Genomic DNA, 25,030 nt, shown 5'->3' on the forward strand with positions numbered 1-25,030 from the left:
TTCCGTCACAAGGCTGACGTTCTCATGCCCCGCTCCACCTGCCACCCAGGCCTGCCCCCTGTCACCGGTATACTCGGAATCGTTCATCATTCCCCATGCTTCTCCTCCCTGTTGCCCTGCCTCCACTTCGTTCTTTCTCCCTTTCCCCTCTTCATTTATCCCTCTTCTTCTCCATGCTGCCTGGGGTAGCACCTTAGGTGACAACCTCTCTCTCTTTCCACAGGTCCTTGGGAACCCTATGGCCAGTGCCAACAACCCCATGAATCCAGGCGGCAACCCCATGGCGTCGGGCATGACCACCAGCAACCCCGGCCTCAACTCCCCGCAGTTCGCGGGGCAGCAGCAGCAGTTCTCAGCCAAGGCCGGCCCGGCTCAGCCCTACATCCAGCAGAGCATGTACGGCCGGCCCAACTACCCCGGCAGCGGCGGCTTTGGGGCCAGGTGAGGGGGGCTGGCCTGCAGTGGAAGCCGTGAACCCTGCCCTTCTCCCTCCTTCCAGCAGGGAGGTTCCCATTTAAATCCCAGCTCTGCACTCTCCACCCTGAGAACTTATCCTCTGCTGTCCCATGAGTGGAAGGGGCCCAGTCATCCCTGGCTCCCGGGGCTGGTCTGCAGATGAGGCACTGCAGCAGCTGGACTGTGTTCCAGTAGTCCTCAGGCTCATGGAAATAGAAAGGTGATATTCTCGAGCCTCAAAATGACCCTTCTCTGAATTGTGTCTTTAATAAATTGGAAGATATTGAGAAAATCTGGATTGGGAACATTGAAGAGCAGGTATAGTGGGGTCCAGCTGCCCAAAGACAGGGAAGCAGTCTGGAAAGGTCTGCTCGGCCTCGCTGACTGCTAAAAGTACAACTCTGCAGAGACCACGAGTCCCTTGGCTTGGGAGAAAGGGGCAGGGACTCCCAGGATACGGCGCTCTGGGGAGGGGTGTGAGGCAAGCAGAGCCACCCATTCTCTTTCCACCCTGCCCTGCCCAAGACTCTCACCTTGGCCTCAACCCTCGACAGCCCTAGCTAGGTTTCTGGCCCGGGGCGGACAGAGCAGTGTGACCTGGTGGTTAAACCCAGGTGTCAGAAACACCCTCAGCCGCAGCCGCAGCCCCACCATCCCTGCTGAATGGCCTTGGGCAAGTTACTCAGGTTCTCTGAGACTCGGTGTCCTTCGGAAGATGGTGTCACCAGGGTCTCGAGAGCATACAGTGAGGATGCAAGCACCCCCGAGGGCTCCAGGAACACAGTGGCGTGGTCATTGCCAAGTGGCACAAATGAATGGCTGCCAATCCCAAGAGGCCCCATCCCCTCCAGGTTCTGGGTACAGCCCCATCCTCTCCCTTCCAGCCCGCAACTTGCCCTAGGTTCCCCTCAGATGCGGTCAGTATCTAACTATTCCACCCTTATCTCCCTGCAGTTACCCTGGGGGTCCTAATGCCCCCGCAGGCATGGGCATCCCTCCGCACACCAGGCCGCCTGCCGACTTCACTCAGCCTGCAGCAGCTGCCGCGGCAGCGGCAGTGGCAGCAGCGGCGGCCACAGCCACGGCCACAGCCACGGCCACTGTGGCAGCCCTGCAGGAGACACAGAACAAGGAAATAAACCAGTATGGACCGGTAAGGTTCCCACTAATCTGGTCCAGCTTCGCCCAGCCAGCCAGGCAGACAGCCCTGGGAAACCAGAGCTGGGGCGTCGGTGCTTGTGGGGCCACGTGTGCTGGGGGAGCTGACTGCATTAGGGTACATTTGGGCTTTTATGGAAGCATGTGGAGGTTTGTGTGTTTAGAGTGGGGCGTGTGGGTGTGGTGTTTGTTCTGTGTGTGTTGGTGGCTCGTGTGTGACTGCATATGGGGAAAAGGTTCCACATTGCTCTCTGGGCCCCTTATTCACCAGAGTGGGCTCAGTGTCTGAAAACAGTCTTGTGACCAGTCTGTCTCCTGGATTGGCTCTGAGGCCAGTGCCTTCCTAGTCACCCTCTCCGTGGTTCTGCCCGGGCCCCCGTGCTGCTTCCAGATTTTCAGAAGGATGGGATTGGGGGATGAGGAGAGGGGGAGCCCCCATAGGAATGCAGAACAGGAGCCGAGGAGGGGGGACTACAGGGCAGGGGGGCAGAAATGGAAGCTGGGCTGAGGCTGCCTTTGTGGATGGAGGATGCGCCTCCACTGGCCCAGGACCAAGGGCAGGGCCAGGGCTTCCAGGAAGGGGGCTGCAGCCTCACTCAGGCTCCTGCCTCCACTCTCATCGACCTCTGCCCTCCCATGCCCCTCCCCATCCCTGCACCCTTTCCTCATTTTCTGCCTGCCTCCCTCCCTGGAAATGCTGCCTGTGCATTGGAGTGACCGCCCTACCCACCCCCCCCACCCCCTAACACTCCTGAGCTGCATCTCTCCTGTGCGGCTGCAGAGGGCAGCAGTGAGCCTGGGAGGATTCTGGTCCCTTGGGGCCTGGTTGGTCCCCAGTCACACTGGGCCGCACAGGACGGTGTCCCCCTCCCCGCCCCTGCACCTCCCCCACCCTTCCCTCCCTGCACTTTCAATGCATGTGGCATTTTATTATTTTTTTTTTTTTTTTTTTTCTTCTCCTGTTGAAGGTCTGTTCCTCTTTCCAGATGGGTCCCACCCAGGCGTATAACAGCCAATTCATGAACCAACCGGGGCCGCGGGGGCCGGCCTCCATGGGGGGCAGCATGAACCCCGCGAGCATGGCGGCTGGCATGACGCCCTCGGGGATGAGCGGCCCTCCCATGGGCATGAACCAGCCCCGGCCGCCTGGCATCAGCCCCTTTGGCACGCACGGGCAGCGGATGCCCCAGCAGACCTACCCGGGCCCCCGGCCCCAGTCCCTTCCTATCCAGAACATAAAGAGGCCATACCCTGGAGAGGTGAGTACAGCAGCAGGAGGTTGGGTGGTGGGAGCTGGGACACCTGGGCTTGCAGATATGGGCCGTAGGTATGGCCTTGGAAGGGGTATGGCTTGGACCCCAGCACACTCAGACAAAGAGGTAGGGCCTTAGGGGTTGGGTGCTGCTGGGTTTGAGACCTGGCTCTGCTGTTTCCCAACCAGATGGCCTGGAGCCAGTCACCCTGCCTCCTAGGGCTGCTTGAGGGACTTGAGGGGACATCCACGAAGTGCTTCGCCCTGGGCTGGCGTGTGCAGCCACTCAGCAAGCAGCAGGTCCTCTTACTGTAGTGACTCCCTTGTCTTGGTTCAGCCACTAACTGGGTGACCTGGATTTAGTTCCTCCTGCCCACATGAGGGTTTTCCCAACTCCTTTCCAAGAAAGAGAGCTGAGACAAAATGGTTCCAGCCTGTCAGGGCCGACCTGTTGGGGAAGTGAGTGGAGGACAGGCAGCAGGCTTCTGAGCTCTTGTTTCCGTCTAGTTGGTCACTGTATGGGAAGTGGCACTGCCTCTTGGGCTGCACAGCCCAGCTCAGCCAAGGTGCTGGGGAAGATTTAGGGAAGTAAAACCTGCGCACCTCCTACCCTCTGGGAAGTGCGGCTTTAGCAGGAAAGCAAAGGTTTGAGCAGAGACTCACCAGGGAATGAGGTGTAGCAAACTGCACGGAACTCGGTGTGAGTCAGAGAAGGCAGGCTTCCTGGAGGGGGTGTCACAAGGCTGAACCCTCAGAAAATGATGCTGGCAGCAGCCAGCCCATCTGGGTGCCCAAGTAAGGATTTAATTTACCTGCAGAAGACGTAGAGACGTGGCTCTGCAGATGCCCCTCCTGAAGCCTGCCCTGGTTGCTCCCCATGACCAAACCCCTTTTTGAACAGGGTGTGCCCAGCTCTCTGCTTGCATGACCCCTCTCGGAGCAGTTTTCTTCTCCTGGCTCCTCTCAGCATTGTGGCCTTCAGCCTGGGCTTACAGTGGCTTCAGATCCCAAAGACCTTAAGTTCCTTGGAAATCTGCACATTTCCTCCCAGTATCCACCTTAGGATGGGCTGGGAGGCCTGGCAGCAAGCGGAGGTGTCCTGAGTCCAGGAGGGGGGAGAGAGAGGTCAAGGGCTTCCTTGTGCATCCAGGAGGCTGCGTCAAGCCCCAGCCCTCCACCTGGTGGACACTAGTTCAGGGAGGGACCAGAGAAGGACCATGGGCTCCCAGGTCCTGGATTTGGGGCAACCTCAAGCTACTGGCACCTCTCCTGGCACACAGCCCCTGTGCAGTTTCTAGGCCTTTCCTCAGTGCTCCCGCACCTCATGCTCAAAATCTCAGTGTCCCGCTGGCTGTGCTCTGGCTGCATCTGTGAGCCCACGCCAAAGGAGACAATCTGGGAGGAGGCTGTGGCAGAATTCCTGGTCATTAGCATCACCCTGCACCAGCACCAAGTGTTGTGCTCCTGGCTCTTGCCTGCCTAAAGAGACCACACCAAAGGCTCCCTGTTTTTGCTAAGTTAATCATCCTCGTCGTAGAAGGCTGCTGCTCCCCAGCTATAGCACTGGGTGGTCGCAGCCTGTGCAGCCTGACCTTGTCTGGGAAGACTGGCCTTCCTTCCCCTTGCCATGGCTTGCTCATACGGTCTTTGAATTGTTGGAAACTTAGGGCATGGGTTGGTCGGGCAGGTAGGCACCAGCTACTTCTGCACCTCTCATGGTGGGTGTCTCACTGCCACCCAGAGCCGCCACCATGTTTGTAGATTCTTTCACACTGACACTCCCTGACATTATCCCCAAGTTCATCATTCATTTGTTGAGCAGGTATTAAGGGCATTTTGCTAGGCACTGGGTCATAGCCACCAATAGGACCTGTGGGCAAGAGAGACACTCAGATGGGGAAGAAGAAACCACTGACTCACAGGATGTCATGTGGCCCTGAGGGTCACCTGATTTTCCAGACAGGGAAGGTGGCTGGAGGGTGGTGCTGTCTCCTTGTCTGTAAATTGCCTCTCCTGGGAGAAGTTGTCTTGTCCCTTCACCAATCTGGCTCTCCCAGCCCCTGCACAGGTGGCAGGTTGCTGATGGCCCAGAACTGAACACTAGACATGTGTTCTACTCCGAGGGGAGTTACGAGGACAGTGCCACCCAGGTTCAGCCTCAGAATGCGGGGGTGCAGGGGGAGTTCCCCTGTCACATTGGGGTACAGATGGGGGAGCACAGCTCTGAACCAGGCGCTAGGAGAGTCACAAAGGTTAGGGAGTTAGAATCAGGCCCCTCATAATGGTGTGAGCAAGAGGCTCTGAAAGTGTCCCTGGAGTTCAGGGGGCCCATGTCCTCCAGGAAGAATGGCCTCAGGGGAGGTGGCCTGTGAGCTACACAGGCAGAACACAATGTCCCCAGATGTCAGGACAAGAAGGGGCCCAGGCATCATCTGGTTTTGTGGGTGGGAAACAGCAGGGGCAAATGCGGGGAGGCGGGCCCCATCCCGGTGTTCAGGTGAGCTGCCTGTGTGACACTGGCAGCACTGAACGCGTTTCCCCTCTCCTTTCTCTGCCACCACAGCCCAACTATGGAAACCAGCAATATGGACCAAACAGCCAGTTCCCCACCCAGCCGGGCCAGTACCCAGCTCCCAATCCCCCAAGGCCACTCACCTCCCCCAACTACCCGGGACAGAGGATGCCCAGCCAGCCGAGCTCCGGGCAGTACCCGCCCCCCACGGTCAACATGGGGCAGTATTACAAGGTGAGTCCCAGCCTTGCCACCACCCACGGGCTCCGCTCCCTGCTAACCACCTCACACCCCTAACTCCACTGGGATCACTGACCTGCGTGTGTTTGCCCAAGGACACCAAAGGATGGGTGATTTCTGAATGTCCCCATGTGTTCAGGGCTAAGTTCAGTGGCCAGAACATCAGACTGGCTTTTCTCAGTTCCTGTTCTCATTGGTCTTGGATGATGGGTTTTCATTTTCGTTTTCTTTTCTTATTCATAGCACTCACAAAATAATAAAAGAAATATATTTTATTTTTTTAAAAAAGCACACACCCTGTATATATTAACATTTCATTCTAAACTTTGTCTCTCTATGTGCAGGTGGGTACTCGCATGTTATAAAATTGTTATTACAGCTGTAACTTTCGATCTGTACCTTTCACTTCACATGAAATAGTAAGGATGGTACTTCCTGCTAGAGTCCCTGTGGTTTTTACTTTTGATGGCTGCCTAGTATTCTGCTGAGATAACCGTATCATATTTTATTATTCCCTCTGTTAGGCATTTGGGTTGCGTCTGATTTTTCACTTTAGAAATAATACTATGATGAGTATCTTCAGGCAGATAGCCTTTCCTTTCCTTAGGATTATTATAAAATATGTTCTCGGGAGTAGAGAAGACGCTTTACTGTTTTACATTTATTTGCCAAAAATCATACTAACTTCTTAACAGCCATCAGCAAACAGGTTTACCAGTTTTGCCCTGACTTCAGCAGACTAGGCATTGCTATTTTTGTAACTTCTCCTAAATTAATAGCTAGGGACAGAAAGAGGCACAACGCTATCTCCGAGGGGTAGCTGTCCCGCCCCACTCACTCCGCAGCCCAGCGTGGTGGGACTGGTAGCATCCCCATGCTCCTTGCAGATTTTACTGTCTGGAGGGAGAGTGGGCTTCTGATTGCTTTTGTGCCCCCCCCGATTTCAGCGTTGCTTATCTTGTTTTAATAGCCAGAACAGTTTAATGGACAAAATAACACGTTCTCGGGAAGCAGCTACAGCAACTACAGCCAAGGGAATGTCAACAGGGTATGTTCCAATTTAATTTAAAAATCCTAAGCCAGAGGCATTTGTTGCTTCTAAAGGTTCTCACTGTTCCTTCTCCAGCCTCTCTGGGTGTTTGGAGGGGCCCATGAGCGGGGGTGCACTTCTGTTCCTCTGTCCTGGGGCCCAGAGGTGCCCAGGACTGAGAATCCACAGCTTCAGTGGGGTGAGCCCCAGCGTACAGTGTCAGCCTGGCTGGTCTGGAAAACAAGGAGAGGGAGAGGAGCTCCTGGGGAACCTGGGCCCCAGATTCTGCAGGCCCCAACTCCATCTGGGGGCCCTGATGGGGTGAGCTTAGAGGGTATGGCCTTGAGTTGTGATGTGGGAAGCCCACCTGGCCAGGTGGCAGGAGGCCTCGGCTTCATTCCCACTGTCCTGTCCTCCAAGGGTTGTGCTGAGCAAGTCCCCCACCCTGAGCCTCTGTGTCCCCATTTGTCACACCAGTGGATAAGGGTCTCTGCATGCACCTGACACAGGAGCTCAGTGGTGAGACCCAAGTGAAGGTTGGGGAGGCCCTTCCCAGGACTGTCTTCCAAAGTGGGCAGAGACCTGTAAGACAGAAGGGTTTCCCTGGGGGAGGCTCTGCCCACCGCAGCTCATGGCCTCAGGCCCCTGGGGTGAGTGTGGTATTTGTCCATAGCCAAGGCCCCTTCTGTCCCTGTGACCCCATAACCTATGTGTGGCTTCTCTTTCCCTCCAGCCTCCCAGGCCGGTTCCTGTGGCAAATTACCCCCACTCACCAGTTCCAGGGAACCCCACGCCCCCCATGACCCCTGGGAGCAGCATCCCTCCCTACCTGTCCCCCAGCCAGGACGTCAAACCACCCTTCCCGCCTGACATCAAGCCAAATATGAGCGCTCTACCGCCACCCCCAGGTGAGGTCCCTCTTTTCCTCTGTCAGGCAGCTCCTCCTGCGCCCCCTCATTGGGCTGGGAGCACGGGCCTTAGCAGTCAGGCTGCCTGGCGGGTGGGCATGCAGAAAGGGCAGAGGCTTGAGAGCAGGTGAGATATAGACCCAGGGGCACTTTCAGGGTGGGGGTGGGCTTCCCACAGGCCTCCTCACTGCTGCCTGGGTGCCTGGAGGCTGGGAGGAAATCTGTAACAGCCAGGGAAGGAAGCAGGGAGGTGGGTGGAAGAAGAGGGGATGAGAGGCTGGGGTGGGGCCTCGAAGAATCGAAGCCATGACTCACTGGTATGCACTTGGCCTGGCCCTGTTTACACACCCCTGCCTTCCTCTGAGCGTGCAGACCAGGGTGAGCGAGTCCCACCCACAGGCCTGGAACCCATGGTGGCTGGGACTTATGGCTCACCCATCTCCTCTCCTCGCCCCAGCCAACCACAACGATGAGCTGCGGCTCACGTTCCCCGTGCGGGATGGCGTGGTGCTGGAGCCCTTCCGCCTGGAGCACAACCTGGCTGTCAGCAACCACGTGTTCCACCTGCGGCCCACGGTCCACCAGACACTGATGTGGAGGTACGTGTCAGGGCAGGGGTGCCAGCCCAGGCAGGCTGAAGGAGGCCCTCCAGGATGACTCCCTTGGACCCGAGTGTGGCCCTGGGCAGGTGGTAGCAGCATCTTCTGTCACCTTCACCTGTTCAGCATCATTGACAGGGCCCTGTCCTGCGGCCATCATGGGAAGTCTGCAGGTGCACAGGTGGATGAGCAGCCAGGGTGTCATGGTCCAAGGGCAGGGAGCAGCTGTCACCCTCCGAGGAAAAGGTAGCTGGCTCAGACCTAGGCTGGGGAGCTATGTATCCCATCTGAGGCTGTGAGCTGACAAGAGGGAACGCAGTCAAGAATTCCAGTGTGACTCATGTGGCCAGAGCCAGGAATGCAGAGATGAGGCTGGCACAGGGGCCAGGCCTGGGTTGCCTATTGCAGGGGTTCTGACCATTGGGCAGGGCTGCTGCTCAGACACTTTAGGCATGTGCTGGAACGCAAGGTCAGGAGGTCCCCTGCTGAGCCAGGCTCATGCTCAGCACCTTCCACATGTGACCTACTTTGATCTTGAAAATGGGCAACACTTTCCCTTTTGGCAGTGGAGGAGGCTGAGGCCAGAGAAGTGAATTGGCTTGTGTGAGTTCTCACAGCTAGCCAGGGGCAGAGCTGGGACTTGGGCCTAGGCCTGCAGGACACCAGGACCAACCCTGGGGGTCTCCACCCCTCGGTCTTTCATCCTCAGGCAAGATCACACTGTCTCACTGTGCTTGTGACTCAGAGCCCCTCGACTGGCCAGTGGGCATCTCAGGGGCAGGAGCTGGGTCTGTGCCAGGCACATGTGCACACGTTGCTGTTTTCTTGACCATGCTGAGCAAGCTGGGTGAGGCGGTCACAGATAGTTGGCATGGGCGTTCAGGACACAGGAGCTGTGACACTCAGGCAGGAGGGCAGAGGCTTTTGGAAAGGGGCAGACCCACTGTGCTGCCCGCCTGTACCCTGCTCACCCATGCTTCTTATCTGAGAGTGTCCTCATCTGGTAGGCCTCCTGCTCCTGGCTTGGTTGTCATGCATATGGGGTCACTGCTGGTTCCCATCACCCCTCAGGTGTGTCCTGGGGGGCCTCCTTGGGGAGTGCTCAGAACCAGAAATGGCTGTGGCCTGGGAGGACAGCTCCCAGCAGGTCTGGAGATGGGCTTGGTCGGCCTCACAGCAGGGCTTGTCAGATGAGTGCCTGTTCTTTTGTCCCTCTGTCTCTGTCCTGGGGAGCTAGGAGTTTACCCCTGCAGGGAGGAGAGTCCAGGGAGATAGGAGCTAGAGCTGTGGGAGTCTTGGGGGCAGTTTGGGTTGGAGGGAGTATCTAGAATGGGAGAGGAGAACTCAGAATGGGGGAACCGTTGGGGCCAGGGGTGGGGTCCTGAGGGTCTCGGAGGTTGTGGTGCGTTTAGAGGTGTGTGGCCTGGCTCGGGATCACTGAGGCCACAGACAGCCGCCCTGGCAGGGCTGCCCTGACTCCCATCGTGCCCCACCTAGGTCCGACCTGGAGCTGCAATTCAAGTGCTACCACCACGAGGACCGCCAGATGAACACCAACTGGCCAGCCTCAGTGCAGGTCAGCGTGAACGCCACACCCCTCACCATCGAGCGTGGGGACAACAAGACCTCCCACAAGCCCCTGCACCTGAAGCACGTGTGCCAGCCGGGCCGCAACACCATCCAGATCACCGTCACAGCCTGCTGCTGCGTGAGTGTGGCGGGCGGGGAACAGCAGTGGCACGGGCGGGCCCTGTGGCACAGTGTGGGAGTGCGGGGCATTTGGCTTCCCTCTGGTCTTCAGCCTTGTCCTTGGGTCGCCACCCCCTGTGCCCACAGCCACCAAAGATACAGTGTCCCCTTACCTGATTCCCGCCCAGGGCCTGTGCTGTAACCTTCAAACCACTGGGCCTTCAGAGCCACTGTGCCCTGGCTTCAGACGTGACCGCTTCCCCTGGACACTCAGCCTCCATCTGTTCTCCACACACACCTCCAGTTCACCCCTCCCAGCCCCTCCTCGCTGCCCTTCATTCTCTGGTCCGGGTCCCTCAAAGCCATGTCCTGCTTGCCTCATTCACCATCAGTTGTCATTGTCACCACCTCTTTCCCCAGACCCAACTCCCCCAAACCTGGAGTTAACTTGTTCTCTTCTTTCCCAAGCCTTTTGTCTTAGAGTCATGTATGGGGGTCCCTCCAACCTGTGACTTGTTGACTGGGGCCAGCTCTCAGCCACCCTCATGTCCCCTGAAGATCAGGGCCCGATGCATAGGCCTTGCTCAGGCCCCAGCGGAAGCAAATTGCCTGCCCCACTCCACTGGCCTCTCTCGGGGGTCACAGAGAAGGAAACACTCTGATGCTGCCCTTGTGAGCTTAGAGGCATGGAGGCCAGGGGGCATAGACCTGGGCAGCCCATCACACTCTGGCTGGGGAATGTGATGAGCTGTGTGAGGCTGCGCAACTGTCAGAGTGAGGCGGTTGATGGGTGGATGTTCAGGGTGTGCAGTTCTGGAAGGATTCCTGGAGAAGTGAAGTCAGGGATGAGCACCCTGGCAGGAAGGGCTGAAGACACATGATGGGAAGGCAGTGGTAGGGGAGGTTAGGAAGCAAAGCAGGACCCAGGCCTAATGCTGCATGTCCCATAACCTCATCCAGGGAGTATTTCAAAGTCCACCATGTCGATCTACAGCAGAGGCAGCCTTTCCAGAGTAGTGCCCAGGCTCACAGGTCCTAGGACACACCCTTTAGGAGCCTCTCCTAGGGCGGCTGTGGGATCTTGGGAGCAGTCTAGGGCTGCTGGAGCTGCGAGCAGGGCGGGCGTGGGGGCAGTGCGCAGGAACTGAGTGTCTGCTGTCTCCCTGCAGTCCCACCTCTTCGTGCTGCAGCTGGTGCACCGGCCCTCCGTCCGCTCTGTGCTGCAAGGCCTCCTCAAGAAGCGCCTCCTGCCCGCCGAGCACTGTATCACCAAAAGTGAGTCAGGCTGGGGACAGGGAGCGAGGGCCAGACCCCAGCCCCGCCTGAGTTTGGGACTGAGAAGTGGTCAGTGTTTACCTGGGACTGACCTTTGCCTCCGTGCACATCACCACTAGGCCCGGAGATTTCCCAAGCATGTCCCATCCTCAGGCGCATGCCTTCCTCCTGGACTGTTGTCATGATCAGACAAGCTGGGTTCCATGAGGGCCGGAAGGAGTTCTGGAACCTGCCCTGTGGGGAAGAGCTGGCAGGTCCAGCTTGGGAGCCAGGACAGGCGTACCTGCAACAGCAGCACAGGACATGAGGGAGATCAAAACAAAGTGCCAGGAAGCAGGCTTCCTGGAGGAGGTGATAACCTGAGCCAGGCCTTTAAAGGATGGGAGGATTTAGAAAAGAGGGCATCTTCATCAGACAGAAGGCATGGAGGGTGGATTCCAGATTCCTCCCCACTTCAACAGCTCGTGCTTAAACTCAAGAGAGGACTGGGCACTGGCTCACACCTATAATTCTGACACTTTGGGAGGCTGGGGTGGGAGTCCAGGAATTCAAGACCAGCCTGGGCCACATAGTGAGAGCCTGTCTCTACAAAAAAAATTAAAAATTACCTGGATGTGGTGGTGTGTGCCTGTGGTCCCAGCTGCTCAGAAGACTGAAGTGGGAGAATCATCTGAGCTGGAGAGGTCGAGGCTGCAGTGAGCCATTACCAAGCCACTGCACTGCAGCCTGGGCGACAGAGCAAGACCTTGCCACAAAAAAAAAAAAAAAATGGGGGTCCCATTTGAAGGCAACCCTGGGTGCGGACCCCAGGGCCCTGTGCAGGAGGTACAGGGCTACTCATCACGTTGCTGCCCTGGGATTCCAGCAGGCAGTTGTCCATTTCTACTTCCACACTCGAAGAGTGAAGTGCAATGAAAAGCCCCCTGAGGGGGTTTTCACTGACCCAGTAAATCAGAGAAGTGCCAGACTGGCTTTCCATGAGCTTTGCAGACGTCCCCCTTCCTATTGAAGGCAGGACCTTCTCTGCCGAGATAGGGGAACTGCTGCGGCCACCTCCTCGGGCACACACATACCACACGTGTCCCACATGGAGGCGGCAGCCTGGGCATCTGGCCCTCTGATCACCACACTGTGGGCCTTCTCAGTGTTTGGTGCAGGCTAGGGGGAGGACCAAGGCGTGCCTCAACTGAACGAGAAAGTGGGGAGCACTTGCAGACCCCCACCTCTGTGAGACTGCCCTGCCATCCTCACCTGTCTGTGCCTCCTGCCCCGCAGTCAAGCGGAATTTCAGCAGCGTGGCTGCCTCCTCGGGCAACACGACCCTCAACGGGGAGGATGGCGTGGAGCAGACGGCCATCAAGGTGTCTCTGAAGTGCCCCATCACATTCCGGCGCATCCAGCTGCCTGCTCGAGGACACGATTGCAAGCATGTCCAGGTGAGCGGACCCAGAAAACACAGCTCCAGCGAGCCACCTAGATGCTGGCTGGGATGCTGAGGGGTAGGCAGAGGGGCAACGGGACCTGCGCAGACATGGTCCTGAAGGATGTCATGGCGATCAGCTCCCAATGTCACTCATTAATTTCAGCCATCGTTTATCTTTGAGCATCTTTTCTGTATGCTTCAGGCCAAAGGGGCTAGAGAAATGGGTTTGGACAGCCCCTGCCCTGGCAGATGGCAGACGCCAGCTGGAAGTTCCACACATCGCAATGCTGGTTGAGGGCCCAAGAGCAGGGTGACACCTCTGTTCAGTTCATGCCTCCGTCCAGGGCCTTGCCCCAAGCAGGTGTTTAGGAAGTAGCCCTGGCGTGAGTGACTGTCTCAGTCTTAGCAGGCAGTGACAGAGCAATGAATAAAAGGTGGGCAGCCCAGCTGGGTGAAGAGCAAGGAGCCGTCTTGTGGAACCTGGATGTGGGCGTGCAGAGGGAGCCCAAGGCTGTCACCTGCAGCTGGTCCTGAGGGTGCAGTGGGACAGGAGCTTTCCCTCCTTCCCCCAGTGGAATGTTGTGGGCAAGAGGATGGACTAGTCACCTTATCTATCTGCCACAGATGGATGAACTTGATCAGACTTGTCCTTGGTGGCTGGGCTGAAGGAGCTACCCCTAGCCTCATTGAAAGGGGCTGTTACAGGACAAAAAACAGAGTCAGCTGGGGGTGGGAACCAGGAAGGCTTCTCAGAGGATGTAGGCACGGGGTCATTAGGGCATGGGAGGTGGTGTGAGGGATGCTGGGGTGGAGGCATCAGAACTCCAAGTGACAGAAAGGTGGCATTGCTTTCACTCCACCCAAGCCCCAGCCCTTAGGTTTCTCCCACAGCCTGTCTTTCTGTCTGGTGGGGAAGTCATCCCAAGGGTCCTTGAGGCACAGCCCGGCAGTTTCTGACAATCCTGGCCTCACCTATCTGTCTGTCTGCAGTGCTTTGACCTGGAGTCGTACCTGCAGCTGAATTGCGAGAGGGGGACCTGGAGGTGTCCTGTGTGCAAGTGAGTGATACCCACCCCAGCAGGGGCTTCCCTCATCCGCCAACCACACAGGGGAGGTCCAAATACCTCCCACCTGCCCTAAAAGCAAACCAGAACCCAAACATGGCAGAGGGGCTCAGGTTATGGGGGCTCCGGGTGGCCCCTTGGTATCAAGCGGTCACAGAGTCCCCCTCTCTTGTGCCTGCGGTAGTAACCAACAGCAGGGGTGGGACCCCACTGACACTGAGGTGGATGGGCTGTGCCCCCACCTCCTTGGGTCCCAGAGCAGAGGCCAAGGTCCCTTTTTCCTTTTCCAGTAAAACCGCTCTGCTGGAGGGCCTGGAGGTGGATCAGTACATGTGGGGGATCCTGAATGCCATCCAACAGTAAGTGGTGCCCCAGTGAGGGGCAGGGGAGCGGCAGGGGTGGGGACAAGGCCTGAGTTAGAGCAAGGTGAGCCCATGTATAGCGCTAGACACGGCCCTCCCAGGCCAGCAGATGGCGACCTGCCTCTCTGTCCCTTACCCTCGGGGGCCTCTGGACCTGGGGGCCAAAGAACTTCCCAGAAAGGATGAAACCCAGCCAGAGCAGGAGGCTGACAGTGCCCCCTGACCCTCCACCTGCTGCTCCCCAGGCAGAGGCCTTGAGGCCAGCTGCCCTGTGCCCAGCCACTTGCATTTCTAGCCTCAGTCTCCCCATATGTCAAAGATAGACATAGAAATCCCTGCCAGGCTTCCATCTTGTCCAGAGTGTGGTGAGAGTGGGGGCAGGGGCCTCAACAAGGTCACCTGAGTGGAGGCGCTTTTATGCCCAAAGTCAGGCATCTCCGAGCCTCATCTCTGCCACCCTTCCTCCCCCAGCTCCGAGTTTGAAGAGGTCACTATTGACCCCACGTGCAGCTGGCGGCCGGTGCCCATCAAGTCGGACCTACACATCAAGGACGACCCTGACGGCATCCCCTCCAAGCGGTTCAAGACTATGAGTCCCAGCCAGATGATCATGCCCAACGTCATGGAGATGATCGCAGCCCTGGGCCCTGGCCCGTCCCCCTACCCACTCCCGCCTCCCCCAGGGGGCACCAACTCCAACGACTACAGCAGCCAAGGTGGGTGATGCCGGGGCAGGGAGGAAGGGAGGAGGGCAGCCCCAGGTCCATGCAGGGGCACAGAATTTTGTGCTGATGGTGGCAGGGGTGGGGGGCGTGGTTGAAGAGGGAGAAGTAGTCTACCCCCCAATAAACAATCTCCAGTTTTCTAGACTTGAGGGTACATGGGCCTAGCCCAGGGGCTTCAGAGCCTGCCCTGGTGGGAGATACCCCTGCTGCCTCCTCCCAGCCAGTGTTCTCGGGCTGCTAGCGGCACACACCCACCTGAGTTCTTGGCCTTACCCTCCGCCCTCCCGTATTTTTCTGTGATATCCACATTGTCCCTGCAACTTTCCTGCTCTCCTAGGGACAGAGTCCAGGCTCCTGGAGCCTCAGTCTTTGGCCACCAAGGTCACCCACTGGCCCTTAACAGACCAAGTTTTACCCCTACTGCCACTGATGCCTGGAAAGTACCCTCACTGGGTGGCAGATCCGCCACCGGCTTCCCTGCTCTTAGGTCCCTGGGAGAGGCCCAGAGAGGTTAGGCCACCTAGCTAGACCCCCATAGTGTACCAAGGCCAAGCCGCCCAGCCTGTTGATCCTCTGACCCTTGCGATCACCACACGGTGGAGGGCACAGTAACCAGAGAGGCTGGGCAGCTGGCCTCTGCGGGCATCATCGTGAGTCTGGTGTGGCTTTCTTTGCGGCCTTGGCAGAACCTGCACCCACTCCGGGCCTGGCTCTTGCTGGGTATGAAAAGTGGCCACGTTGGGGAGCAGCCCAGCAGGTCTGCTGGGGGCTCAGGCCATGTCCTCCACTCCCCACAGAAGCCTTGCCCACCCCCCTTCTCCCACTCTGCCCCTAGCAGTAAGAGCAGCACGTGCCCTGGGGTAGCACAGAACACGGGACAGGGCTGTGTTGCTGCTCCATCCTATACCTGGAGTCAGGCTGCTGGGGCGACTGCGACCTTGCAAGAGGAAAAGGACTTGGCTTGTATTTTTACACACTCTGTGTCCCCTGGGGGTGGCCACTGTCCCTCTGGCTGACCCCTCTCCCCTCGCCGTCTCATCCCTTCCTAGGCAACAATTACCAAGGCCATGGCAACTTTGACTTCCCCCACGGGAACCCCGGAGGGACATCCATGAATGACTTCATGCATGGGCCCCCCCAGCTCTCCCACCCTCCGGACATGCCCAACAACATGGCCGCCCTCGAGAAACCCCTCAGCCACCCCATGCAGGAAACTGTGAGTACCTCCTCCTCACCCCACCCCATTCCCCAGCCTTTGGGGTTGAAGCCTTGGGATCTGAATACTCTGTTCCCTCCCAGGCAAGTGGGGAGGATGAAGAATTGAGTGTGTGGGCTCAGAAGGGAATAAGAGGTCTGTCTGAGGCTGGGTCATGGCCTCTCAGCATCCTTGGACTTGGCTGTTTTACCTAGGACTTCGGATTCTCTGGAGATGCGGGAAGCTTCAGGCTCCTCAAACACCCACCCCCCGTGTGTACACACACACACCCCGTGCGTACACACACACGTGCATGCACACGCCACCAGCCCTCTCCCTCGCCCACTTGAACACTCTTACACTCACCTAACACGGTTCCAGCCACCTTGACTTTTGTTCCAAACCCAGGCACTTACTCCCCAGGGATCTGAATTCAGGGTATTACCCCCTCCAACAGAAACGCTATGAAGTCTCATTATCTGAAAAGCATTCACTTCTTGTACTGTTTCACGTTTATGGACCTATACCCTTTGTGGCTGAGGACGCCCCTCGTGGGGTAAGGTGTCCTGTGCTGTCCACAGGCCCTCCCTTCCTGTGGCCCCAGTGGCAGGACAGGTGCTCCTGTCCTCTGGAGTCATCCAGTGAAGTGCCACATGATTCCACTCAGTTTAACAAACATTTTCTGAGCCATGCTCTGCACGGGCTGTGTGACAGATATAAGCAAGACAGGCCATACACTAATGGAGCAAAACTGGCAGTGCTTGGATGCAGGAAGAACAGTTGGGGTTTGGGAAAACTGAGGCCTCCAGAGGCTGACATGGTGTGTCTGAGGTCTCAGTCATTCTGGGCTCTCATCTTGGGGAGGAGGGGCCATCACTGAGCCCATGGCTGTGGATCCTGGGCCACATCAGCCAGGGAGAGGGCCCAGGTCCCGCCAGTGCCTGGCAGTGGGCTTGGGTGGCCTGCACAGGAAGGAGCCTCCAGATTATACTGCTCTCCACACACCTGACATGGAATTGCCAGAGCCACTCTTAACTCGTGGTGGGTGGAATTAAGCAGCAGGGCTCTAGGTGTGGGAGCAGCAACTTTCCAAACGCAGGACTCCAGGAGTCTAAGTCGGAAATAGATGCTCTGTGGATCTTTGGCCAAGTTTCTGAAAGTTACTCTGTGCCTTGGGGGGCTTGTGACTTTGAGGGGGCTTCTCTCCTCGTGCCCCTTCCTCAGCCCTGAGGGCATCCCATACCCAGAAGACATCAAAGTCACACGCCCCTACACAAACACACACAACACACACACACACACACACACACCCTTGAGCCCTCACAGTTTCTAACACTGGATTATGGAGTAGGAATGCTGTCTACTTCTCCTTGACAACCAGGCTTTCTCCTGCCTCCTGTGAGCCCTGTTGTCTATGTTCTGTGTGGCGGGACCTGAGCCCATGAGTTGACCTCAGAGCCCCTTAATATGCTCTAGAGATGACCCTGTCCCTGTCCATTTCTGAGTTCTCACTAAAGGGCAAGCAGACATGGAAGTACAGCTGTGCCAGGCTGGTGGGGCAGGGAAGTCACAGGTAAACTCCTACCATACCTGCCCAGCTGGAGACAGCCACACCCCCAGCTGAGCACCCAGCTGGGAGGCACTGCTGTGCCCTTGAGGAATGGCCAGAGCACTCCAGCCAGGTGCTGCTGCCCCACAGACTGCCCGTACTTGGTGGCAGGTTGACAGGTGTGTCAGCAGGGCTCCCACAGCACCCGCCCTTCTAGGCCGGAGACATTCCAGCCAGATACGGAGCCGAGAGGCACAGCTGCCTCTGAAGATCCAGGACCTGTCCATCTTGAGCTGGGCTGCACTGCTGGAGCGCAGAGCCCCTCCCTGCTCTCCCAGGGTGGGCACTGAGGGTGTCTACAGGAGCGGGAGCCCCCAAGCTGGCCTCTCACTGACCATGGGTGGTGGCCCATTCCTCCAGCCTCTTCTTGTGTGTGTTTCATAAATGGGTCCACCAAGGTCTCCAACATCATGGTTGTGAGGTCATCCCATTCTTGGGGCTTGGGTTGGAAGGGTAATGTGCTCCCTAGGGCCACATTGGGTTGGGGCCCAGCACCCTGAGAAGAGGCCACCTGGACCGTGGGCAGAGGCCAGCCCATAGCAAGGCCTGGGAAGCAGTTTTAGGAGAAACAGGAAGAGGAAGTTGAGGTCTGGCAAAGACCGAGGATGATGTGGCTACCCATTCTAAACGCACACAGGAAGAACATGTCAGTGTGTTCTGTGCGGCTGCCTGAGGATGGGGCAGGGTGAGGGGATAAAAAGACCAAGGAAGTATGGGCCAGGCTGCTGTTCCAGTGGAGCACCTGCAGCATCCATGCTCCCGCTGACTGGCAGAGACAAAGTAGGGCTGGGGGGCTGTCAGGGATGCTTGCAGTTGGGGTCAGGGCTTGGTCTGCGAGGATTCCCGGCTTTTCACTTTGAAGGAGGGTCTGCTTGGGACAGCAAACAGGCTAGCAGGGGAATGTTCACATCTCACCCACCAGACCACAGCCCAGTTTTCAGTGTCCATGCCCACGAGAGGGTGCGGGTCCTCTAGCGTATGTGTTAGGCATCACCAGCTTCACCCTCTGCAAGGCAGCCACCATTGGCGAACCGTCACTCGATCCCCTTGTCCTTGGAGACCCGGAGGTGCCTGCCTCCTTCACAACCCTGTTTTTGAGGGCTGGTGCCGACCAAGTGGGATGTCTAGGAAGAGGGTCTGGCAGGGTGCGAAGATGCCCAGGTTGGCCAGGTGCCCACCCAGCCCTCCTCCTCTGACAGCCGAATTCCAGCTGGGCCACAGGGCTTGTGCCAGGGCCCCAGCTGCTGCACACATTGGACTGGCAGAAGATGCCTTCGTGCCCAGTATCACCCCTGCCCAGGGCCCACTTGGGAGGTGCAGACCCAGTCCTGAGCCACACGCCTGCCCGATGCTGTCTGTCTGTGTCTGCTCTCTGCCGCCCGGCTTGGGGTCTGCACCACGCTGCGGCAGCCGCCCTCCCGCCTCCCGCTCCCCAGAACATGCCCATTCTGCTTCTCCATCCTGCCCTCGCTGTTGTTCGTTGTCTGGGCGGGGAGGCGGAGGGGCCTGGGGGGAGTGCCCAGGCCCAGCTCCCCGTGTCTGTGCTTGTGTGGAGGAAGCTCTCCCCACCTCCCGGGGCCCCACGCGGCCTGGGAGGTCCCCGCCGTCCGTCCCACTGCAGCCTCCCCGACGGGCGGTTTTAGGGGAGAGAGTTTTGTTTTTCTGCCCAGAAACAACGTTCAGCCTTGTACCGGGCGGCCACATTTCGGGGGTTGTGACTTCCCTGGTTGTGTTGGGGTTCATTTTCTCCAGGCATCTTGTTGCCGTGCCTCCTCACCTCACCTCTCTTCTCTCCCACTCTCTCCTCCTCCACAGATGCCACACGCTGGCAGCTCTGACCAGCCCCACCCCTCCATACAACAAGGTTTGCACGTACCACACCCCAGCAGCCAGTCAGGGCCTCCATTACATCACAGTGGGGCTCCTCCTCCTCCTTCCCAGCCTCCCCGGCAGCCGCCACAGGCCGCTCCCAGCAGCCATCCACACAGTGACCTGACCTTTAACCCCTCCTCAGCCTTAGAGGGTCAGGCCGGAGCGCAGGGAGCATCCGACATGCCGGAGCCTTCGCTGGATGTAAGTTGGGGTCGCCACTCGCCTTGGCCTGGGGCTAGGCCTGGCGCCGGGACCTGCCCGAGAGAAGGGGTGGGTGTGAGGGCTCGAGGCCCCGAGGGGAGGAGGTGGGTGGGCGGCGGGAGGGCTTCAGGCAGACCTGGCTCCAGACCAGGAAGCCCCACGATGGGGAAGTGTCACCACTGAGGGTCCCCGCCCTGCTGGCTCCCCCGTCACCCTAGTCCCTTTGGCCAAAATTCTGAGCCTCGGCCCTGACCCACCTTCTCCCCAGGCCCTGCGGGGTCCCTCGTGCAGCACGGGAGGGTCCCTGCCCTCCCCCAATGGTGAGCTGGCTGGGCAGGGAGGGCTGGAGGGAGAGGCTGTCTGTCTGCCTCGCCAGTGTGTGTCTGTCTCCAGTTTTCTTGTCCACGTGTTGTCCATGCCCTGCTTCCGCTTGCTCCATCGCTCACTCCGAGAGGCCCCCATGTGGGTGACAGAAGGTGGGGGCAGCTTGTAGCCTTGGGTCACAGCCAGGGGCCGCAAGCCAGCGTGAGCAGCCAAGGGCCAGGGCTCCTACCCTGAGGTCTGGAAGGTGGTCGGGGGGTCACCCTGGATGATGGGGCAGGGCTGGTGGGATGGGACCAAGCACCAGCCCTTCCCATGCCCACCACTGGGCTGGTGCTAGACTCCGGGAGGAGGCCTGTCCTCTGCCACTCTTGCCCTTCACCCCCATCAGCATCAGAGGGCTCCGTGCTAGATAGGACTCACTCACTGTGCAGCCATCTCAGGTCCTCACCCAGTGTCCACCCCAGACCAGTCCAGTGGGGCTGCTTTTAGAGTCATGAGGCTCCCCATGTGACAGACTCCAAGGACATCTCAGCAGAGGGTAGGGACAGTCTGCAGCCCCTCCTGGGCCATGGGGAAGAATAGCTGCCAGCCAGGCACAGGCTCACCAAGGAGCGACGAGCCTTCGAGAGAGGGATGGTGGGTACAGGGGTGCGGGGACCACCTCCTTGTGCTTATACATGAAGCATGTGATTTCAGTTGAGAGGCCCAAGTGACCTGCCATGGGGCCTCCCCAGCACCTAGGGCTGAAGTCCATGCCTGAAAAGGGTCAGCCCCACTCAAGCCTCAGCTGGTGGGCTATGGGTCCTGCTCGTCAGGCTGGAAATGAGCATGGGGGTGCCCCACACTCGGTGCAGCGGCCTGGGTGTGTGTGGCCGCCCGGCAAGCCCAGGCCCAAGGCATTTCGTGTTCCCTCTTGGCCAGGGTCCTGAGAGGCAGGCGGAGGGGGACAGGCCAGGGCGCCCTGCATTCCTCACCCGGAGCCTGCCTCTCGGCCACGCCTCACCTGAACTTGGTTACTGCTTCTTTTCCAGCTCCTTCCCGAACTCACAAATCCTGATGAGCTCCTGTCTTACCTGGACCCCCCTGACCTGCCGAGCAATAGTAACGATGACCTCCTGTCTCTGTTTGAAAACAACTGAAGGCCACCCGGTCGGGGCCATCCCTCCACACTCTGCCTCCTGCCCCACCCGTCCCACACACTTTTCCACCTGGGAGCCTGTGCCCTCAGACCGCCCCGCACCAGAGCCACGGGCTGTGGGGCGGGGAGCCCTCCCCCGCTGCAGCCCTCTCAGAACGGAGGGGCAGGGAGGGTGCAAGGCTGCGTGGGTCTGGAGCCCACGTTCTGCCTACAGGTCCTGGGCTTGGGCCCATGCCCAGCGCGGGCCTGAAGACCACCCTCCCTAGAGGAACTGGCCCGGTAAGAGGGCACACGCCGACGCGGCTTCCCGGTCCCTCTGCGTGTGCCGATTCCAGGCGACCTTCCAGTGTCCCCAAGGTTCTTCCATCTTCTAAACTGTAACTCTGCCTCCCTGCTTCCTGGCCCGGAGCCTCCTTCAACTGACTGTGGAGCCTGAGAAGGCCCCTGGGCCCCAGCATGGGCCCCAAGCCTTGGAGGAGCGCTGACAGTTGGTGGCAGTGAGACCGGCCCGCCCACCACCACCCACCACAGAAAAGCACAAACCTCTGGGAAAGAAAGACAACATCTCTCGGGGGCCGGGGGTCATCAGTTTGACCCCTGACCTCTAAGCCAAGATACCCCGTAAACACACACTCTCAGAAAGCAGAGAAAGGACAAGATTCTGTGTTTGAGAGGGGTCTGCCATTCCTGCTTTGGGATTGGTGGGAAAGAGGGCCAGGGCCTCCCCTAAGCCAGGACATCTCTGAGGCTCCACCTCCAAGCTCAGACAGGGCTCAGCCTTTGGGGGCAGAGAGAGCAGGTATGCTCCCAACCAGAAGTGATTGTGCCCTTGGTTGCGGGCGGAGCATGTCACCTATCGGAATCCGACAGGAGCGGCAACTTCTGTGCTCCAAGCCACTCTCTTTTTAAACAGCAACAATTTAAAGCTATGAAGTCACCTAGAGAAAAGGAACGTTGTGCTTGGACAGCAAGCAAACCATTCTCTCCGTGTGTTCTGTTTTTCTCCTAGTCCCTCTCGCCACCTCTCCAAGACTGTTCCGTGGGACACCCCCTTCCCTCTGTGTCTTAGTTCTCTTTGTCCAATCAGACAGCAAGAGCAGTGCGTGGAAAGGCCGGGGAGGGGCAGGAACCGGAGCCCAGGGCAATGGTGTCTGTCCAGCCCCTCCCTCTGTCCCTGTGCTCCAGCTGCCCCTGGCTGAGACTCAGGCCATGGCGCCATGCACCAGTATGTACCTGCAGGCATGGGGGAGAGGAGTGTGTTTCTGGGCCTGCCCCAGACACTGCCCTTGGCTGCCAGCCTCACCTGCCCGCTGTACCCTTCCACCGCAATCTCACCCACACTCCTGCTCATTCAAGCAAAAGCAGCCTCTGGCCTTCCCTCCACTGATTCGCTCCATGTGGCTTACGGCTCTCCAGGGCCTCCTGGGGAGCTTGTCCTGTGTTCACTTCGTTTCCGGCTGGTCTGTGCCCCGTGAGCCGCATGGCCTGGGGTGGTGCCACATTGTCCCACCACTGGGGTCCCGTCTGTAAATTCTTTGCGTCCTTCCCTGCTGCCGCCTGGGGCCCTTTCCTGCTCTCCCGGCCGGCCGCTGTGGGTGGTCCCCAGCACTCCTCTGTGGGCTTTACCGGAAAGGCAGCTCCCAGCTGTTGACTTCCAGTCACTGTCCCAGACGGCACAAGGTTTTCCGTAGGAAAGCTGCCATTGCCCCGGCCCTTTTTTTTCCTTTGTCCCGTTGTCGTCGAGGTTTTTTCAAATAGCGTGGTGTTCAATATGCAAATCAATTATTTTAAGAATCGCTTTTGTAAATATCTTTGTGAATATTTTAGTATCGTCTTTGATAATATCCAACATTTTCATGACCTGGTTATAGCCTTTGCTGGTGTTTTTAAAATACCTAGACTCAGTGACAAAGACCGAGTCTTCTTTTTTTTTTTTTAAACAAAAAAAAAAAGCAACCAGGGCTATTTGTACAGTTGAAGGGGCGAAAGAAGATGGTGGCTATACCGGGAGTAGGAAGACCCGGCAGCCGCTATTCAGAGCCATCCCTCAGTCAGCTGGCAGGGACGAGCCAACGCCAGGTAGCATGTGGCCACCCCTGCCCAATGTCTGTGGCCTGGCAAGTGGCCACGCTCTATGTCGGACCATCTGGGAATTAAGCTCCAGACAGACTTACAGATGCCTTCCTTAGGAGTTCTTGCTTCCTGCCTTGATACTTTGCCCCAGAAAGGCCTGGGGTTCATTCTGGTTCTTAACAGGGTGTGTCCACACTCTGCTCACAGGCGGATCCACAGCTTTCCAGTGCAGAGCCGGGATGCTACCTGCAGCCCACACCCCGGGTACCTCCCACAACCATCTCTGGGCTTGGCACCTAAGGCGGGTTTCCTGGGTCCCCTCTCCAGCAAGCCTCCACCAGCAAGCTCAGCCCAGAGCTTCCCTTCTGGCCGGCTCTGAACCGTGCGTGGTGCCTACAGCCCACACTCCGGGAACAAGCTCTTCCGGAGTGCTCTCGGAGCCAGGCCAGGATGTGAGGGAGGTGCAGAGGCACCCGGGGCGGGAGCAAGCCCCAGGTGGTGACAGATGCAGGTAGACAACGCCCATAAGCCAAGATGATCCTGAGCTCTGGAGAGATCCTTCCCCGATCCTTTCGGACGACTAGTTGGAGCCATAAGTAACCTCAGCAAAAACGAGGCCTCTGCAAGCCACTTTTCCATGCCAAGCATCCACCCGGCACACAGGCATGTTTCTGCCACCACTCCGTGAGATGGACAGGGAGCCAGCAGGCAGGCGGGAAGGGCCAAGTACAGGCAATCACCCCCATCTTCTTGGTTTGAAGCTTTATCCATGTATCATGTTCCCTGTAGCCATTTTATTTTTTAAGAAACTGCTAATACTTTCTCCCTAATGGAAGCCCTGACCCCCCCCCCAGAGAGCTACAGGTTTGCTCCCGAAGGGCCTCAGGCCTGACTCGTCCACACAGGGCTGTGTCAGCAGCAGCGACTCAAGGGACGTGTGTATATATGTAAATGAGAAATAGAGACGTGTCAACAGATGCATTCATTTCTCTTGGAATGTGTATTGTTTTTATTTTGCAAAACAAAACAAAAAAGAGCTTGGAACTCCATCAGGTGGAAAAACTAGATCCTGTTGGTTATAGCATTTGTGAGTTCTCCACGTCTGTCTCTCTCGCTCATGTAATATACTCTGACCCTGCGTGGAAAGGGATTTTTGTTCTGTTTTTATTTTACCTACATGTACTATTTAGCTTCAGTGTACTAGTCCTGCCACCTGTGTATTTTTAGGGTGCTATGGAAATAATGAAAAGAAACGGGGATTTCCGAAGAAAATTGTAACCAAATTCATACTTTGTATAATTTTTGATATCATGATCACAGGTGATTCACACGTACACACATAAACACACCCACCAGTGCAGCCTGAAGTAAGTCCCACAGAAAGCATCATCGTCCTTGTACATCGTATGTACAATGCAGTCATTTCATACTTTAAACTGGTCAAAAAACTAATTGTGATTTCTAGTCTTGCAAAGCTGTATGTAGTTAGATGATGTGACAACCTCTAATATTTATCTAATAAATATGTATTCAGATGAAACCTGTATATTAGGTGTTCATGTGGTTATTTTGTATTTAAAGATCAAATTATTTGACTATTGCTAGACATTTCTATACTCTGTTGTAACACTGAGGTATCTCATTTGCCCATGTTAATTTTTTTCTAAATAAATGGACAAAAACGAAGGTTTGGCGAATTAGCTATTTTGTGGATGTTAAGGAGCGGTTTGGGTGTTTTTGCTTTTGTTGTGAACCAGCACACCTGCCGTTACCCTCTGCACACACGAAGAAGAAAGCAGGCAGGTGGTTTCGGAGCGGAGTTAGAGGAGCCCTGTCCTTGGGGGTCCCTGGAACCAGCTCCTGGTGAGGCACGTGCAGTGTGTGGCTGGATGATGTGGGGAATGGGGGTGGCTGGATGGGGCCAT

The 25,030-nt window shown here is 57.5% G+C and overlaps 1 protein-coding gene across 11 annotated transcripts in view; it reads left to right on the forward strand.

The window, feature by feature from the left end:
* ZMIZ1 (zinc finger MIZ-type containing 1) overlaps nt 1–24,791 on the forward strand; it is a 243,388-nt gene extending 218,597 nt beyond the window's left edge. For 8 of the 11 annotated variants that reach the window (XM_032259200.1, XM_032259205.1, XM_032259203.1 and 5 more), the window contains 16 exons: nt 224–441; nt 1,411–1,609; nt 2,583–2,873; nt 5,430–5,612; nt 6,589–6,666; nt 7,382–7,556; nt 8,014–8,155; nt 9,653–9,863; nt 11,014–11,119; nt 12,395–12,555; nt 13,533–13,600; nt 13,897–13,965; nt 14,440–14,684; nt 15,743–15,909; nt 19,313–19,570; nt 20,926–24,791. In XM_032259200.1, the coding sequence (XP_032115091.1) occupies nt 224–441; nt 1,411–1,609; nt 2,583–2,873; nt 5,430–5,612; nt 6,589–6,666; nt 7,382–7,556; nt 8,014–8,155; nt 9,653–9,863; nt 11,014–11,119; nt 12,395–12,555; nt 13,533–13,600; nt 13,897–13,965; nt 14,440–14,684; nt 15,743–15,909; nt 19,313–19,570; nt 20,926–21,033 (2,679 nt within the window). In that variant the 3' untranslated portion in view covers nt 21,034–24,791. The remainder of the gene's footprint in view (nt 1–223; nt 442–1,410; nt 1,610–2,582; nt 2,874–5,429; nt 5,613–6,588; nt 6,667–7,381; nt 7,557–8,013; nt 8,156–9,652; nt 9,864–11,013; nt 11,120–12,394; nt 12,556–13,532; nt 13,601–13,896; nt 13,966–14,439; nt 14,685–15,742; nt 15,910–19,312; nt 19,571–20,925) is intronic. The other 3 variants (XM_032259204.1, XM_032259209.1, XM_032259210.1) reach the window with 2 other exon arrangements.
* Nucleotides 24,792–25,030: the final 239 nt, after the last annotated feature.

Source organism: Sapajus apella, unplaced genomic scaffold, assembly GCF_009761245.1.
Source record: "Sapajus apella isolate SASKATOON/1434 unplaced genomic scaffold, GSC_monkey_1.0 scaffold107, whole genome shotgun sequence".
NCBI lineage: Eukaryota > Metazoa > Chordata > Mammalia > Primates > Cebidae > Sapajus > Sapajus apella.